This window comes from Tachysurus fulvidraco, chromosome 22 (genome assembly GCF_022655615.1).
Source record: "Tachysurus fulvidraco isolate hzauxx_2018 chromosome 22, HZAU_PFXX_2.0, whole genome shotgun sequence".
In the NCBI taxonomy this organism is placed as follows: Eukaryota; Metazoa; Chordata; class Actinopteri; order Siluriformes; family Bagridae; genus Tachysurus; species Tachysurus fulvidraco.
This window is the reverse complement of record NC_062539.1, coordinates 13,218,244-13,237,217: the sequence shown is the minus strand read 5'-3', so window position 1 is coordinate 13,237,217 and position 18,974 is coordinate 13,218,244. Positions and strand designations below refer to the sequence as shown.

Here is an 18,974-nt window from a genome sequence, read left to right as displayed (position 1 = left end):
AAATGTCTCATTACAGGAAAACATTTTGTTTCTGTGCGAAAGCATCTTGTTGTCATGAGAGAACATGACTTTATTAGCAGAAAATATTTCGGTGTTACTACGAGAAAACGTCTTGTTATTACAAAACTAGATCACCGGTGTGACACGATTTCATCATTCACACCTTGTCACACACATTAAACTAACGGCCAAATTTTTTTTTGTGTATGAGCCAGTTCCTCCACACCCTCACCTTCCCTGCCCCTCATGGCCTCTTCGTCACCCATCCCCCATTCCCCCTTGTGCCGGTGTTGTTAGCTAACTCACCTTGACAGTGCCGCACACGCTGCTGATCCCATCTGAGAGCTTTTCAGAAGCTGTCCGACGCTTGTGTGCTCCTCAGCTAAATGAAGGAGAAGTTCTCGCCTTATTCTCTCTTGCTGTCCGACCTTATTTTCTCTCCTCACTCTCAGCCTGTAGCCAAAACACAGAGGGACTGTTTAACGTGAACATTTTGCTTTTTGCGCTCAGTGGCGCGATGAAATCCTGCGATCTGGCAGGTGGATCTGCTGAGGATGTGTGAGGTGGAATGTGGCTGGCGTTTTCAGAGGCTGAACACCAATTCATGCTGATTCGGTCTGGCGGACATTCAGAGTTGTTCAAGTCAAAAGTTATGTTCAGATTTCAGCGTGTTAAATAAAATAAAAAGGAACATTTTAGAATGCTGGTGTGCAGAAATATTTACAAAATCAGACATTTTCATAATACAGTATATAATAAACATCACTTATGAACAAAACACTGCTAGTATTTATTAAATAAATAAATATTGATCATTTGTTTGTTTACTTACTAATATATTTTAATGGATAGATTTAATTCCTAATATTTGATTAATAATCTGACTTTGATTTCCTGTCCTGCTCAATTTATTTGTTTGTTTGCTTATTTGTTTAATACAAATAATTTTTTTCCACAATGCTTGAGTGGTGCTACTTCTGCTAGCCAGCTACTGTAGCTAGGTCACAAAATGCTATAAATATATAAAAATTCTACAGTATGTTTCTTCAGAATTCCTAATGTTTCTCTAAATCAATACTGTAGATTTTGTGGTATTTCTACTGTATTTCCTGTAAGTTACTAACAAGTAAGTCACTAGCAAGGCTTTAGTATTGGCTTCTTCTTTAGCATTTCTGTCAGTACGCACACAGATCTCTAAAGATTTTTTTTTTTTGGTGACAAATTTCCTCTATGGCTTTATTTATACAATTAGCAACAAGGCAAGCATTTTATAAGCTGTTCTAAGCTTTTTCAGTCATTTTAGTTTTCTAAATCATACATTACGAAATGTGAATTTTCACCCAAATAGCAGATTACATATATAATAAATATATAGCAACCAATTTATGTATAGCTTCTGCTGTTCAAATAAAAATTCTAAACAACTGTTGAGTAAATGGTGATAAAAGTATTTATAAATAAACTTGTTTTAAATATTGTAATCACATTCAGTGCTTTGTTTATCTATATGTTTATTCGCTTATAACTTCTGCGCAAAATGTTATATTCTGGTGATTTCAGTGGTGAAAAGATCTCAATTAACACTAATCTCTTTAGTACACTTCATGCTGTGTGTGTGTGTGTGTGTGTGTGTGTGTGTGTGTGTGTGTGTGTGTGTGTGTGTGTGTGTATACATAAATATATTACACACTCATTGATCTGTATTTATGCTTGGAGAAAAGATTTGTCCCCGAGCGCCGGTTCCTCTCTGCAACGCCTCATCAGAATTTATGACTCACTACTTCAATTGATGTTATGGCTGCATTTTAAACACGAGGCCTTCAGAAAACCAGGTTTCATAGCGTTCAAGGTTATACAGTCAACTGTAAAATAATGAAAAAAGAAAGCTGGCTAACCTTGGCCATGAAGCTCGGGCAGTGTAATATATTAAAGCGATACAGGAGGCAGGCACTGGCTAAATTGAACATGCTTTATAGCTTTGTCCAAAGAGCTATTTGTCCCAATCTGATATCTGTACTTATCTTATATCAGGCTACTTGCTACTTAGCCAAAAAATGATATTACAAAAATGGAATTTGTGTGTTACACCCCGCTGTAATGATCTTCTTCCAGGAGTTTAAACAGGAGCCAGAAACGACCTGCAGCTATCGATCAGTGAAACACCCAGGAGTTCGGGCTGCCTTGCCATGCTAATCACTTTTAGCTTCAAGGCTATTGTGGACTTTGAAGCAAATGTTTTCTGTGTGATGGAACTTTACACTGTGTTTCTTTTACATGCTCTCGGCTTCAGATATCTCACAGTTTCCACTTGCTTTCTATTTTCTTCCTAACAATTTTCAAGCTCAGCTAATGTGGCTCTGAGTTATGCTAGCAGCTGTTGATTTGTTGTTAGCAAATGTACAGGACTCCATTTGATCAAACACTAAACAAAAAGTGTTTGATCAAACAAACAGTTTTTGACAGTTTTTACTACAAATAATTGCTTATAGATTTACAAATCATATTGTTAAATTGTAAACAAAAGTGTAATAAAATTTTGCTTGCAAACAATTAAAAACAAATAAGGTGGTTTTTTTTTTGGTTTTTTTACAGCAGTATTCCCTTTACATGGTATCAATTAAAACATTTCTTGTAACTCTCAACTTAATCAATACTCTGGTGATTTGCAGTCGTTACAAGTAACTTTGGTAACTCTATTTTTCCGTCAAGTTCTTTTTATTCCGATTACTGTGAGCGCTGCAGTAGTCTTTGCCCCAGTAGTCTTTCAAGCTGACAAATATTGACTTAACTGTGCTGAGTAAATAAAGATGAGGTGATTTGTATGGAATCCATTCAGAACTAGCGTTAAACAAATGAAGCAGTTTCTTACAGTATGTGTTCTGAAAGAGTACAGGGAGCTAAAAAACAGTGCTCCTTTAAATCAATAGGAAGTGCCACTATTTATCAATAGCACACATAACCTTTCTCATGTTTAGCTTGAGTTGATTTTTTCTGTTTTTTATAACACCATAAATACAGTAATGTAAACTTAATGAATTAATTTAGTGAATTCCATACTTAACCCCAGGTTCTCATTGCTTTTAACCACAGGAGGCGAAACATTGCTCACCTGTAATACAGAAGTGGGATTATGAATCACAACCCTTTACTGGGGTTATGAAACTCTGCCCTGAATCTTTTACAGTGTCCATATCTTGCTGACAAATGTATACAGTGTGAAACAGGTTAGGGTTATGCTAGTTAGGTGGTTAGCTGCTTAGCAACAGACACCTGATTGTTAACTCAATAGCATGTGAAACCTCATTTCACATGAAAACCCCTTTACAAAACACTGAACAGAAACTGCTCTGTAGATGGAGTCACACAAGAAAACACAGAACATCACGGAAGAGCCTGCTTTGCAAGGGGGAAATACGTCATACTGAAAAATTGGCAGAGCACAGATATCAGTTAACAAAAATTGCTGCAGAATCACAAAACTGAAATGTTGTCCTTACTGATGGGAAAGCGTGAGGCAAGCCGTTATCTAAAGTAGCCGTGTGCTGAATTTATTTTGTTGATGCACGAATATGCAAACAAGAAGAAGGGTTTAGGCATGTACAATGTAAAACGCCAGATTATGGAGAGCCAGGATTCAGTGTTTACCTCAGGTAAAATATGAGAAGTGTGAAACCTCTAACTACACAACCAGGATTGCCGTTAGCTGAGTTTATAATCAGCCAGGGGACATATTTCACATGTGAACAGCTCTTCTATGTATTTAATGCTCTCTGTAGATTCAGTAAATCTCAATTCATACAGGTTAAGAAATTCTGTACTTGTGTTGTTTATTTTCAAGTGAAGTTCAGTCATTATTAGCTGCTCTAGCTAAAATAGTAATAGCATATTTTAAGTACTCATCAGAGTGAAGCATTAACATTATGATTTTTCATTTTTTATTAGAAGTATGGATCATATTTCACAGTTTATCACTCTCTACTGAATCAGATGACGATCCATGTGTTTTATGTTGAACCCAAGGGAAGCATCCATATCCCTCTTTGTTAAAAATGGCCTCTGTTCATGACTCTGCTATAAAACTATTGATAGTGGAGTCATGAACATTTAGCCAGAATGACTTATAAAATGACTTTGCGACTCTCTCTGGACTCATAGGCCTCAAGGACTTTAGTGAACTTTTTCAGTACTATAGAAAGTCGCATAGGACGCATACTTTTACTAAGGCTTGCATTAAAATTTGCCACATACTTTGAGAAACACGCTACATTAACATGCTGCAGCATAAAATAAATCTAATTATGCATTTCCGTAGGTCACACTGTATCTACATATCAAAGGCTGCACATTGGCATTTATCTCAATGTCAGCTTCTAATGAGCAACCTGAAATCCTGAGGTAGATAGCACAGGCGCTAATAATTAGTTCACACTGTCATAAAAAAGACAGACTTTACTGCTCATAAAAATGTGTCAGACAGAGGTTTGCTTCTAATTTCCATCCATATTTGCACAATGGTCTAAAGGAGTGTTGATTCCTCAGGGTTTATACAGATGCACTGTAATAAAGCGACCTGTTATTCTCTAACTCTAGCTTCCATTTCATCAGGAAAGTATGCACTGGGGTTTATGAAGCCTAGAGAACCTGTTGGCTTGTGTGTGAGTCAGTAATTGGGCATGACACAGTGTGTGTACTGTATGTGTCTTTAAGAGACTTGAATTCACTGAGGGGGTCACAAACTTTTTGCCAGGTTTCAGCTCTTGTGCTGTTACTTAATTAGGAAGTGAAGCTCTGACATAAATGTCACAGTCCAATTAATCTTTTGTTCCCTGCTAATAGAAAGGAACACTCTAGTGATGCTGGGTGATGGTGTGTGTGGTTTTTTTTGTTGTTTTACTGCAATATTTTAAAACTGTAGAGACCCCAAGTCGTAAAACTGCACGGATTAGTAGCAAGTTTTCTATTAAAGCACAACATCAATTTGAGTTAAGAATTTTCCCTATTACTCCCACAGATTGTTAGGCCTATACAAACTACTCCTACTGAATGTTTGATCAAGCATTACTTCTCCAACAAGAAATTTGTCAAATCCTGACTAATCCCACAGGAGGTTTATTCAATCCCAACTACCCTTGCAGAAATGTTGATTAATCTCAAAAACTCCCAAGGAAAGTTTAAACAAACCTTATTATTCCCAGAGATTGTTTGACCAGTCCAGACTACTCCTACAAGTAGGTTGAACAATTTTTGTGTTAAATTTTGACTAAGCCCTACTTCTCCCATGGAATATTTGAACAATCCCGATGACCAAAGATGGTTTACTCGCTGTAAAAACACACTACCATTTCTTTAAAAGTTCTTTTAGTTGTTTGTTGCCAAGAAATTAAGAATTCCCAATCACATATACTTTGTATAAATATATTTTACCTACATCAACAGATTTAGAAGGTTACCACATTTTGGCCTGTCACAGTTTATGTTTGTGATAATCCCCAAAAAACCGGTGTGCTGACTGTCCTATAATCAAACAGTGTTTCTCTCTTGGTTGTAGGTGTCATTAGGACAGCACTGGCCAACATGGACAGGGAAACCAGAGAAATGTACTCCATCATCATCCAAGCCAAAGACATGGCCGGTTCGGTGGGGGGTCTTTCAGGGTCCACCACCATCAACATCACGCTCACAGACATCAACGACAATCCACCCAGGTTTCCTCAAAGTGTGTGAATCTTCGCTCTTTTTAAGCCACTCTGTGCTGGTCATGTACAAAAGTTAATGTAATGCAGTGCAATTAGCATCAGCATTTTAAACAAGTACAAGGTTCTGTTTCATCAAACATCTGTTATCTGCTCCAGAAAACTACCAGCTGTACGTCCCAGAGTCTGCTCAGGTTGGGAAAGCTGTGGGGAAAATCAAAGCCAACGATGAAGACCTGGGAATCAACGCAGAGATGGAGTACAAGATCACCAATGAGGATGGGGCAGCCATGTTTTCCATCTCTGCTGACAGTGACAAGAGAGAGGGGGTCATCTCTCTGAGAAAGGTGTAAAGATCATAATCAATATTGAAGCATATTCATTAATTCAATAGAAACTAAAAAATAAAATGTATTCTTGAGTTTTGGTTAGAGAGTACTGATTGATGAGGTTTTTTGAACAGCAGCTCTAAAAGTAGTAAAGCTTTATATCACACTTTTAGTTAAATGAGCTAACTATGCTAACTAGTTTAATAAAGTTATCAAACTAAAAATGAGCTTCTAATACTTTATAATATCTATGGGAAAAGCTCATTTACAGGGACAAAAAAGTGTGTACAGTAAGCATTAAAATGGTGAGCATTTATTGAAGGAGTCTCCAGTGACAATGCTTTGTAATAACCGGAGGTAAGGCTGTTATGTTCAAAAGGAATAAAACAATGCGCAGGATGTACTGTTATAGAAAAGTAATGAACTAAGTGAATCCAGGAATGAAATGTATTTCCCTCCATACAGAATCTAGATTACGAGACCAAAAAGGCTTACACTTTAAGCATAGAGGGAGCGAATACACACATGGACCCACGTTTCTCACACCTTGGCCCGTTTAAGGACACCACTACGCTGAAGATCATTGTCGGGGACGTGGACGAAGCTCCGATCTTCCCTATGGATTATTACATCATGGATATATACGAGAACATGCCGGCCGGCACAGATGTCGGAGTTGTGACGGCTCAGGACCCTGACAACACCAGGGGAAAAATAAGGTAATGTCCTAAGATATCATATTAAACAATTCTGCTGTGATGTGTTATACCCATGGGGTTCTGTTTATATGATTTAGATGATGACAGGTGACACAGTAATGTCGATGTTGTGATGTTGTCACTTCCTCTGTGTTTTGTCAGACTTTTAGAGCAGCGCATATCAAGCATGCATCTCTGTGCACTGTTTAGCATTTTCCCCATGTGTCCAAGTTGCTAGCTAATTATCGAGGCCCCTTGCGAGCTGAATTTGGCTCTGCTGTCATGCATAAATGGTCGGACTCTTTAAAGTATGGCACAGGGAAAGAGCTTTACCTGAATTTCGAGTAAACACAAAGAGAAGGAGGAAAATACTTTATCAGGAATATAAGAAAGGATGAGAGATTAGATTTGTAATGTTTACTTTGTTGACAGTACAATAGGTAATGTGTTCTAGTTCCATTTGTCTCAGTGCAACTTCTCCAGCTATGGGGTGGTGTAATGAAGTGGAGTTATCGTTACATTGTTGATTACTTTTTTATACCTTACTTTTTACTTTTCCATGCTCTGAATTATTTTTTCAACTTGTTATACGCTCTGGCTTGCAGTTTGTCTGTTAAAAAATGCAAGTGCTTAGAAAACCTGTTAGTTTTGAACATGCGTCTACTCGCATCGGAGCTCTGGAACAGGAACTGCTGGATGTTCACTTGGGAATTGACTCGTTGAGGCCGATTCAGTGCATTAGCTCTGCTTGCTTATTCAGCACTGCTCATTTAAATATTTAAATATTATGCAATCTCAGCGACTTTTCTAATGAGATATCATTATGTTTACTCAGAAAAGCACAGATGCATTCACCACACATCTTCGTATGACGTGTGGTTTTGATCCGCAGGTACTCCATCGACGAGAGTGCAGACGGCGAGACGCTTTTCAGCATAAATGAGAATAGCGGACTCATTAAAACCACGGCGAGTCTGGACCGAGAGGCTGTGGCATGGCACAACATCACTGTCAGTGCTGCAGAGGTTGGTAAGTAACAACACTGATCGTCCACAATCTTGACAAAGCCACTAAGGTGCAACTTCATGACCATAAATTGAAATATGGGTGTGTCGGATTGGAGAAAAAGAATTTAGAGGATGTGCCCTATTTGGAAACATGGCCATGTCTGAGTGAAACCAGAGCTACAGTACTTTGAGTAGTCGTGCTACCAAGTATGGGAATATGGGTGTGTCTTTGAATGAAGTGTGAGCATACTCTATGAGGTACTAGCATGTATATATGCTCATACAGTTTTGGCATGTGATTTACTGTTAGCCTTGGGAAAACTGCTTAGTTAACAGTTAGCAAGATTTTTGTAAAAAAAAATTTAATAATCTTTAGCTAACATAAGCTCCAGGTGACTAACATGAGCTAATATGATGGCAGAATTTCTAATAGAATCTTTGTTCATTATCTTCACCATAAATATTATTACTGTTTGTGTTAACTATCTAGCTGTCACAACCAGGTGGAGGAAGACAGACCCATAAGCAGGATAGCTTCAAATAAATAGGTTTAATAACTTAAACACATGAAACAGGAACAAAGATGAAAACTACATGGGACAAAGGACAAGGGTACACTGACGACGATTCAGTGCTGCCATCGGCGACGTAAATAGACATAACAACTAGTGAACAGGGAACAAGTGTGCAGAGACGGGGACGAGGCAAAGGCGGGGCAGACACGTGACACGGAACATAAACACAAGCACATGGCCAAAAGTCCTGACACTAGCTAATGTGTGCTAATGTTTGGTAGCTATATATCTGGTAGAATTCCAACCAGATTTTTAAAATAACATTTATAAATGTTCATAATTGTAAATTCTGGTGTTATCCTGCTAGTTAAAATAAGATAATTACCAACATTAACCAGTTAGGTAACTTGAGCTAAACATTTACATTAGCTGACTCATCATAATGTGCTAACCTGACAGAATATTTGAGAGAATATTTTATTTTATTTTTTATTTTATTACCAGCTAGTGCTTGTCAGATAAAGAGACCTAACTGCTGTTGTTATCAGCTAGCTATCATGAGGTAATTACCAACATTAGTCAGATAGATAACTAGATAATTGCAATAATCCACTTTAAGCATGTCTAGATGGCAAAAAGAGACTAAAGGCAGTTACTTATTACTAGGCACAATATCTGTAGCAAACTTGCTGTACTTTTTCCCTTTAATGGTAAAAAACTCACCACTCACATCCCCAACTTCTTAAGTCTCTCGAATGCAGCATCGGTATACAAGTGGGTGGGACTTAGCTAAAGCTAAATTGTTAAAATTGTCGGTGAATATTATCACCATTTTGTTCAGGCACATTTGTCTCACTGTGCTGGGAGCTGCAGGGAAGCTGTAACTGTTATTGACCGAAGCAAATTACTCACTGGGGGAGTGTTGCATTGTGGGATGGATTTTGTTGCCATAGGTAATGTGATGCCATCATGAAAGTGGATGGGTTGATTGATTTCTTTTCAATCTTTCTTTCACCCCTTTTTATCTAAACAGTTTTCTTTCATCTAAACTCCTTTTCTTTGAATGGTGCATCACCTGATAAATCACCACCACGAGTCATTGTCTGATTCAAATGGCCAATTCTATATATATATATATATATATATATATATATATATATATATATATATATATATGTGTGTGTGTGTGTGTGTGTGTGTGTGTGTGTGTGTGTGTGTGTGTGTGTGTGTGTGTGTGTGTGTGCGTGTTTTGGTATTTTTCGTTGCTTTTCAGCATTCTGCAGCGTTTTCGCACCATCAGTTATCCCTTGTGCAGATAGACGTGTGATTCATAGACCATTTACGGCTAAAAATGTGAATATAAACAGCCATACTGAAATATTCATGTAATTTACATTTGCACAGTCGCTGTGAGTCTCCACTTCTCCTCTCAGCTCTGTTTGTTTGCACTCGGCTGATTTTTTGCGAAGAAAGCTCTGGAGATTTTTAAATAGGTCCTGCAGGAAAACACAGACAGACTGCTTGCATGAACTGGAGTGGAACTGATAAATTGTGATCTCTGTCTGAAATCCCTTCATTTAAACACCTAAATGAGGCACATTATCATCATCATCATCATCCTCATCTGCACTAATAAATCCGCAGTCAATTCCCGTTGCACAAGGACCTGTCAGGTTTTGACAATAATCATCCTGACAGAGAGCTGAGCAATTTTTAGAAGTGATGAGTGTTTGGAATTGAGCCCTATTCAGACGGGATTAGTTTATGTGTGAAGGTGAGCTAATGTCATTATTATGCTGCAAAAAACTGTCAGAAAGAGAAAATATTTATATATGACTAAATTTATCTCATATTTCTCATTATGAGATTATTCCAAATCAAACAGCAGAACAATCAGACTGTTTTTCAGCTTATTCTGTTGGCAGATTTTGTTTCTTTTTAATAATAATAAAAAAAAAGCCTTAAAGTAGGAAATGTATTTATCTGCCAAAAAAAGACAAGCTAGAAATGAGTGTTTATCATTTGATTTTGTATATTTGTTTGCTAATTGTTAGCTATAAAACAGCTAAATGAGTCAAATGCTAAAAGCAACTAGCTTGCCGATATGAGCCAGCTGAAAAATGCTAACTGCTAGTCTGACAGTATTTTTTTTAAAGATTTATATGGTACTACTAGATTTAGTTGGATAAAAAGGTAAATGCAAGCATTAGTCAGCTTGCCAGCTATCTATAGATGAGCTAACTGCTAAAGTATGCTAGCCAGTATCATGAGCTTCCTTGAGAGGATTTGTGAAATACTTTTAAATTATATTTTTAGATGTTAGTAGTCTTTGTGGCGAATGTTAGCCAGCTATCCTGGCCTAGCTGCTATTGTAATATGGAGCAAAGATATTAGCATGCTGAGCTGAAAAGTAAGGTTTGTGTGTGTATGTGTTTGTGTGTGGTATGTTTCAGACAATCCCAAGCTGGTGAGCTCTGTCCCTGTCACAGTCCAAGTCTTGGATGTGAACGACAACACACCGTACATCCAGAGCGACAGTGACATCATCGTGTGTGAGAGTACCAAAGCAGGCCAGGTTGGTTTATCTATTCCTGAAATCTCTTTCTTCATTTTTTTTCACTTGACTCTCCAACACTCTTTCTCCTTGTCACACTTTCATCCCTCATCTATTCTCGGAGTGTCTGGAAACCTTCTCTCGCTCGATTCACCCCCGTCACGCTCTCATATTTCTCATCACTCCCTTTTTCTTCTGCTCGCTCCTCTTCCTCTAAACCTTTTACCACTCAAAAAACACTCTATCCCTCATCTGTCTTTAATTCTGCTTCTCAGTGTGAACTTATAAACACACACACACACACACACACACACACACACACACACACACACACACACACACACACACATACGTACACAAACACATGCAATGTCCCTTCATATGTCTGACACCATCAGGCTTGGATTTATCTGTGGCTCTGCAGACTTCCAAAGCCTATTGAACCCATAAATAATTCAGTGTATCCGGTGTTCAGGAGCCGATACGGTCCACACCAAGGCCCAGGAAATGCTAATCATCACACTTTGCTATTCAGGACTGTGTGCAGCTGAGCAGAGCTCAGATCTGCATCTCTGCCATGCTTCTGACTATCAGACTGTCAGATCTTTTTTCCTATTGAACGATGATCGCAAAACAGGGAGGATGAACTGAGCTCTGGTGTGTAGGAGACATTATTATTGAGCTGCTCTTTATACAGACAAACCTCAGATGATTACACATTTGTGATTATATTCACTGGTTGACTAATAATAGACTCTAAGATTCATGCTGTTATAGGAAAACAATCAACAGTGAGGTGATTTGGCATGAATCTCAGTTAAAACATCTTCATACAGAAAACTTACAAGTCAACATACACATCTTTATATCTGCTTATACAGTGAAGAGGACACTGTACACATCCATGGGAATGAGCTATTGCTATAGAAATGATAACTTGTTATAACAAGCACATTAATATTAACATAAACCTGTGATGTTACAGTCAACCTCATCTGACCTATCAGAGTACAGAATTCAACAGTGCAGTTATGGTATTAACCTTATTTATGGTTTTAGAGCAAAGTCTGTAATTGAGAAATGTATATTGCCGAGAATACTTTTAGAAGACGACTTTTGAATAAGGCAGTTTTTATTGGTCCAACTTCAGATTGTAACACAAACTAAAACAAATGACAGTACAAATGTACAGTACAATAAGTAATGCGTTCTGGTAATATTTGTCTCAGTGCAACTTCTCCAGCCATGGGGTGGTGTAATGAAGTGGATTTATCGTTACCGCCCTTATTGTTGATTACTTTTTCATACCTTACTTTTTACTCTGACTTGAATTCTGAATTTTTACCATGTTGATATGCTACAAATCAAGTGGCTATTGTTTCCTCTGTGTATAAAATCTACAACGTACACCATCACTAAGGTTCACCTCCGAATGTAAAACCTGTCAGAATTTCTTTTTCAGTACATTTCTGTCTTTTTGTGCCAAGTGCGACGTACTACATGACAAGAGAAACAAAACCAGAGCACTGTGTCTCTTGAAGTGGTGACAGCAGTGAGTAACGAGCGAGAGAAGACGCCGTCACAACCTGGAGCCCTTATTAGAAGCAGGAAGCGAAAGTCAGTGTGTGATTGAGTTGGTGTGAACATGTCTCATCCTTCCAGCTTGTGGCAGTCGAAGCCTTCCCCACGCCCACAGGTGAACTGCAATAATTGGTCCGTCTCAGGCATGACCTGCATCAGGATGGCAATTAGGTTAACAAGCTGACAAAACATCATGGCATGCATCTGCTTCCTGCGATCTGGGTGCCATGCTGTGCCAAGCGAGCTTTAATCCGAGCAGAATAAAGTTGAAGGAAGCTGAGTGAGCATGAAGAGATTGCTGGACTAGACAGAGAAGAAAGAGACAGGGCATGCCTTCAGTCTTTGTAATTAAATGGAAGTGTGTTTGTGTTTTATTTCAGTTGTTTAGTGCTGCTCTTTCTGTCTCTGCAGGTCATCCAGACCATTAGGGCTACGGACAGGGACAACTTTGCCAACGGACGCTTTTCCTTCGCACTATCAGCTAACGTTCCAGCCAATCCAAACTTCACCCTAAAGGATAATGAAGGTACGTAAATCAGAAATTAGAGTTCACTACCAAGAGCTGTGGTCAGAACGTCAATAGAAAGTACATTCACATTTTTCTTCCCATTACATTTCTCTTCTACATACATGAGTTTTTAGATCTTCCACTGGCTAGTGTTGCATTGATTTACAGGGCAGAGAGCCATGATGCTCCATTTGTTCCAAGCCATAGATGGCTGTAGAATTACCAGGATTCAAACTTGATATTCTGGTTAGAGGAAGAACAGATTTTGAGAGCCATTGGTACCTTTTGCAGTTTGTTTGCAGTTGTAATCGCCTAGTGGTTAAGGCGTTGGCCTACTAACTTGAAGGTTGTGAGTTTGAATCCCAGGTCTAGCTACCACTGTTGGGCCTCTGTTCAAGGCCCTTAACCCTCAGTTGTATAAAATGCAAGTTGCTCTGGAAAAGGATGGCTGTAAATGTTTGATAATGTAAAGTTCTCCATTAATTACCATAACTGTTTTCAGATAGATCCATTAAGAGCTACCAAAGAACCTTTCACTGGGAAAGATCACGGGATGAAACCTAATGTTTACATACGAACAAGGGCGTCGATTTGGGTAGGGACGGAAGGGACATGTCCCTACCAATATCCAGGGAACACTCAATTGTCCCTAGCAATATTTCGACCAAGAATATATATATTTATACATAACCACTGATATCCATCTGTGTCTTGTGCTTTTTTACTTATTTCATTTAACATTTATCCAGGAATCATTAAATAAGATGAAAATATTTTACAACGGCGTTCTGTAAAAAATAGCGCAACTAGTGGAACACAAATGGTTAACAGATTTACCCCCTGCAATGAATCCCGCCTCTGTAACTCAACTCTCTAAAATGATTGGCCTTTGCCTTTTTTGAGTCCTGCCTCTCTAACCCACATCGCTGCTTGGTTGGCTTTGTCTTTCTCACTAATGTGTTGAGGTCGGCTGCAGCTATATCCCGTTGTATGAAGCAATATGCAACGTGATTATGCAGGTTACCGGTATGTGGGGAAGAAAGTATTCTTATAACAACAGTTTTATGCACAAAATACGGGGAATGTTGTCCCCACCAATGTCAAATAAATTATGTCCCCACCAATGTCAAAATCAAACTTTCGCCATTGCATACGAATCTAAAAAAGTTCCTCAGTATGAGACATAAGTTTATCCCAAGCACCCTGCCATCACATTCACACCTTGCCCTTAATTTAGCTTAGCTGAGACCTTCTGTCACGACGTGACATGGTGAGACAAAAGGCAAGAGAGGATCCAATCACAGATAGAACTTTTACTGAACAAAACAGGAAACAAACAGATAGGCAGGCAAAACAGATCAGGACACTGAACAGGAACAGAGAACGACATAAACCAAACACCAACAACGACCAACACCAGGGAAGTGAACAGACAGAGTAAATGTAGTAAACAGGAGCCAATCACAACGCAGAGATAATCAGATACAAAGACAAGACACCTGGGGAAGAGATGGAATGTAATTAGTGTCCATGATAAGCAATAAGTGGGCGGAGCAAACAATTAACAGGGCAAGGCAGCAGACAGACAAAAAGGAAAACACAGATGGACTCATTACACCTACTATGGGAAAGTTTTGTTTGATAGGAAGATACCAGAGAACCTGTAGGAAACCCACATGGACAGATGTAGAAAATGTGAAGAACTCCTTGTTCTTTGAATTTTCCTTGTTCACACCCAGGACCTATGAAGGGTTAGGCAGAAGCAATACACACTGCGTTAACGTACCTCCCTTCCTTATAGCAAATTAGTACTTAATATGAAATAGCTGCAACTGAAACATCAAAACACACATAGACGTATATTAGTGAAGAATGAAGAATAGGGGAATCTCTCACCTCGTCAAATCAGATCCAGAAAAGCCTTCGTCGCTCACCTCACTAATGAAATTCACCTAGTGAGTGTCGAATCCCACATGTTTGCTCTGAGTAAAGCAGGAGTGCCTCAAGACAAACATATTTAACATTGTGTGTTGTCACATAGATCTTTGCTTGTTCCCTCATCAATCCACGTTGTTCTCATATCAAGAGGCCAGTGGTGTTGCCCTGGAAACCGGCTCTCTGATGGTGTTGCTGTGTCTTTTTTGGAGATGGTCAGGCTAAAATGATTCATGTGCAGAAAGTAGACTGCTCTGTTAGAGGTTTGAGAAAAAGAGGGAACGAGGGAATATCAGCAAAGGAGGCCTGAAGAGGGCCATGAGGGTTTAACTAAGCAATCAGGGAGATAAGAAACAGACGCTATGAGACTCAGAGAGCTCAGAGTGCTGCTGTTAGAGATTTTAGAGCTTTACTCCAGTTTGTTTCGGCATTTTGTTTCTACAGCTGCAACTATATAATGTCCACGTGGAAAAAGATTCACAGGTGGTCCTGTATATTTGTCAGGGGAGGAGGTGTGGCTTCTGTGTCACTCCTTCACTCGTATTGAATGTGGCCTGAATCACTACTCTGCATATTAAATCAGCTGTAACTGAATTCTTGAATGTTTTTAATAAACTGGATTGTGACATAGATGAATTTGGCAATCGTAACATCTCAGATAGTACCTGGGCTTGTAATGTTGGAGACATTTTTCTTCTCATACAAAGGGCTTCATAGGCTTAACTTGAACAGGGTCATGTGACCACACACTTGCCAGTGCCAGGCATGAGCAGCAGTGAAACTAATTAGATTGCAGTTCCCTCCGGACGAATTAATCACTCTTCTGATTTGTAGAAAATGGTGGCTGTTCAAACTGGCTTAACTCTGAATTGAAATGAGGAACCCTTATTCACTGACACTAAAAAAAACCCCAAAAAATAGAGGCCACACTTAGTGATGTAGCCAGTCTGTAATTCTACAAGCCTATAACTCTGTGCCTGCCAGTCTTAGTGAAGTAGGTGTGGCCAGTGTGTCTGTCAGTCTTAGTTAAGGAGGAATGACCTGTGTGTCTGACAGACATTTGAAGCAGGTGCGGTTTCTGTGCTTGTCAGTAAGTCTTACTGATTATGGTGTGGCCTATGTGCCTGCCAGTCTTATTGAAGTAGGTGTGGCCTCTGTGCCTGCCAGGCTTGGTGAAGGAGGCGTGGCCTGTGTGCCTGTCAGTCATAGTAAAGGAGGTGTGCTTCTGTTTGTTGTCTCTGTTCTGTTTGTTTTCCAAACCTTAATATTAAACCTCAGGGTGTTGCTGCATGTGAATCGTCCTCACTTTTATGGCATTTATGTGAATTGTGTTTGGTACCATGTCACATGACTGTTCTGTAATGAGAAAAGTTATGCATGATAAAGAAGAGGTGCTGGTGGAGGAGGAGGAGGTAGAGCTCTCCAGCTGTGTTTATTTGCACACTGTAGTTGGCATGCAGAAGGAGACAGACGGCACCCTGAAGTGGAGATGTGCCCTTCCCCACTACAACCCTCCCTTCATCACCTGCTGTGGATCTGCTCCTTAGAGATCAGAATCAACATTGCAGAGGAGATGATCATGATCACACATACACTGTGGGGCTTAAGACAAAGAGAGAGAAGAAATTAGAATGGGAGAGAGAGCACAAGTAAAAGACAGACAAAGAAGGATGAAAGATTGAGATTGAAACCACAGATGAACAACAAAATGTCTTTTATTCCTTTACCAGACAGTCAGTGAGGTTCCACTGTTTGCATGCTCTTCACTAATACTACTGCCTTTTTTAAATAAAGTGGATGGGGTTTATCTTGGGTTAATATAAGATTTACCTCAACCAATCACAAGAACAATTACAAGTGTGTTGATATTTACATTCAAAACTGTATTCCTGCTCGAATTGTTATTTTGAGTCTTAGTAACTTGGAGAGTGAAAGCTAATCAAGCGTAGGAAAGTTAATTTAGTGAGTGACAGTGTGTTTCCTATTCATATCTGTTATTGTGTCACTTTAGAACATTCAGTGTTTGTGTTCATGCTGTAATATCCGCTGTGTCTCTGACAGACAGCAGCGCGAGTATCGTAGCTCGGCGCTGGGGCTTCAGTCGGGCCGATCAGGAGCTCCATCATCTGGATGTTGTGGTGTGGGATGGGGGTGAGCCGGCACTTAGCAGCACCACCATGCTCACGCTGCGTGTGTGTCCCTGTCAACGCGGCCTCAGATCACCGACCTGCCGTCCTCAGGCCTTCTTCTCCTCTGCTGGCCTTAGCACTGGGGCTCTTATCGCCATCCTGCTCTGCGTTCTCATCCTGCTGGGTAACACACAGGATTAGCATACACTGATATTACCGCTAACAACAAAAAGCTAAGCTTATACTGTTGTTTGGTTAATAAATGTTAACATTACTGTTTGTGTACATGATTGTAGTTACTGGGCTTAATTGTCAATTACTCAATGCTAATGTCACCTCAAATCAGTATATCTATTAACTAGCATTCACTCACATAATCCATATTCATGGTAGTTTCATTTTTAGCAGTGTTAGCATTCTCCATATCACACTGCCATTAACAAGCCACATTCTACTGTTGCTAGCTTCAGTAGTGTTTGTATATGTTTCTTTTTTAAAGCTATGTAGCATAATTTGTGATTAGTGTCTGGTATTATTGTTAGCAGTAAGAGATTACATGTGATTTTCAGTGTTTCATTGTTGCACTGGTTTCACACCTGCCATCTTGTTTTGGTTGTAATGTTAGCACCTTGCTGCCAAGAGAATAACAAGCTTTGTTCTTTTGTTTTTTCTCAGCCATCGTGGTGTTGTTTGTCACCCTGCGGAGCAAAAAGAGCAAAAAAGAGACACTGATCATTTCAGAGGAGGACATTAGGGAGAACGTGGTGACGTATGACGATGAAGGTGGAGGTGAGGAGGACACTGAGGCCTTTGACATGGCGGCTCTGAGGAATCCCGAGGCTGCTGCAGAGCCTCACAAAAAACGTAAAAGGAGGAAGGAGGAGGCGCAGTGCGAGCAACTCAGCGCTGTAGGGGTGGAGACGCTGAGTCCATCCCTATTGCTGCCTGCTCAGGACATCCAGGAAGTTCTCCAGCTGAAGGTAGTGGAAGCAGATCAGGACACGAGCGGGCCGCCATATGACTCTCTGCAGACTTATGCGTACGAAGGCCAGGGCTCTCCGTCCGGCTCCATCAGCTCTCTGGACCTTCCTGATCCTCCATATGAACCAGACACAATGGACCTTGGTGCCTCATGGCCTGATGTTCACTCCCTCGCAACACTTTTCCAGGAGAGAAGCGGCCTGCACACGCTCTAATGTGGCTTGGCGTGTGTTTTAAAAACTCTGATATTGTGTCTTTCATTATTTCCTCGTCGGTGTTCAGATGATCCTGCACAGAAGGCTGTTCCATTTTTACTTTGTTTTTTTCTTGTCCAAATTTTTCGTCGGATTATTTTGACTTCTTGTTTTTTTTTTGAAGAAAAAAAAGAGAAAATACTAAAACAAAAGGACCAACAAAGGAAACTATTTTCCCTGGTGTATATTTTATATTGCTTAATAAAGTCCATGATTGCGGATAAATAAATCAAATTCTCTTTGTAGGTTTGTTTTTTCCCAGCGAGAGGTTTATTATTTTAGTGAATCATCTCACAACAAAAAAGGATATCGGTTTGCATACTGGTTTATCCTAATCAATATTTCTCAGGTACATGCCACTGAAACCAAACTCGGAGTTTCAGAGCTTCTTTTTCCTGTTCCTTAGCATGAGGGACAATAGCACCACTACAATCTAGAAACAAATATTATGTTGCTTCAGGGGAATTGATTAAACTTTTTAAAGATTCATCTTGTATTGGTCTTATCTGTCAAAATTTAAAATATATAGGCCCCACCCCCAGGAGCATGTCTTCCTCTACAATAGCAGCTTATTAGCAGAAAACACAAGTGGTTTTTGCAGTGAATCTGCGGCACACTGTCCCCTGTTCCAATCCACTCATGACTGAGTGTAAATGTTCAACCAGTTGGAAGAGGGCGCTGCATCAATTAGTCACTTAAAAAAAATGCTGTAACACATCATGTGACTTCCTGTTTTAAAAGATGAAATGTACAACTTGTTGATCACTTTAATACAGTGCAGTCCAGTTCT

At 39.5% G+C, this 18,974-nt stretch overlaps 1 protein-coding gene across 2 annotated transcripts in view; it reads left to right on the top strand.

The window, feature by feature from the left end:
* The window catches only part of LOC113640289 (cadherin-18-like), a 102,112-nt gene extending 83,690 nt beyond the window's left edge, over positions 1-18,422 (top strand). For both annotated transcript variants that reach the window (XM_027142703.2, XM_027142702.2), the window contains exons 5-12: positions 5,549-5,716; positions 5,853-6,040; positions 6,488-6,741; positions 7,613-7,749; positions 10,696-10,817; positions 12,789-12,903; positions 16,882-17,133; positions 17,625-18,422. In XM_027142703.2, the coding sequence (XP_026998504.2) occupies positions 5,549-5,716; positions 5,853-6,040; positions 6,488-6,741; positions 7,613-7,749; positions 10,696-10,817; positions 12,789-12,903; positions 16,882-17,133; positions 17,625-18,145 (1,757 nt within the window). In that variant the 3' untranslated portion in view covers positions 18,146-18,422. The remainder of the gene's footprint in view (positions 1-5,548; positions 5,717-5,852; positions 6,041-6,487; positions 6,742-7,612; positions 7,750-10,695; positions 10,818-12,788; positions 12,904-16,881; positions 17,134-17,624) is intronic.
* Positions 18,423-18,974: the final 552 nt, after the last annotated feature.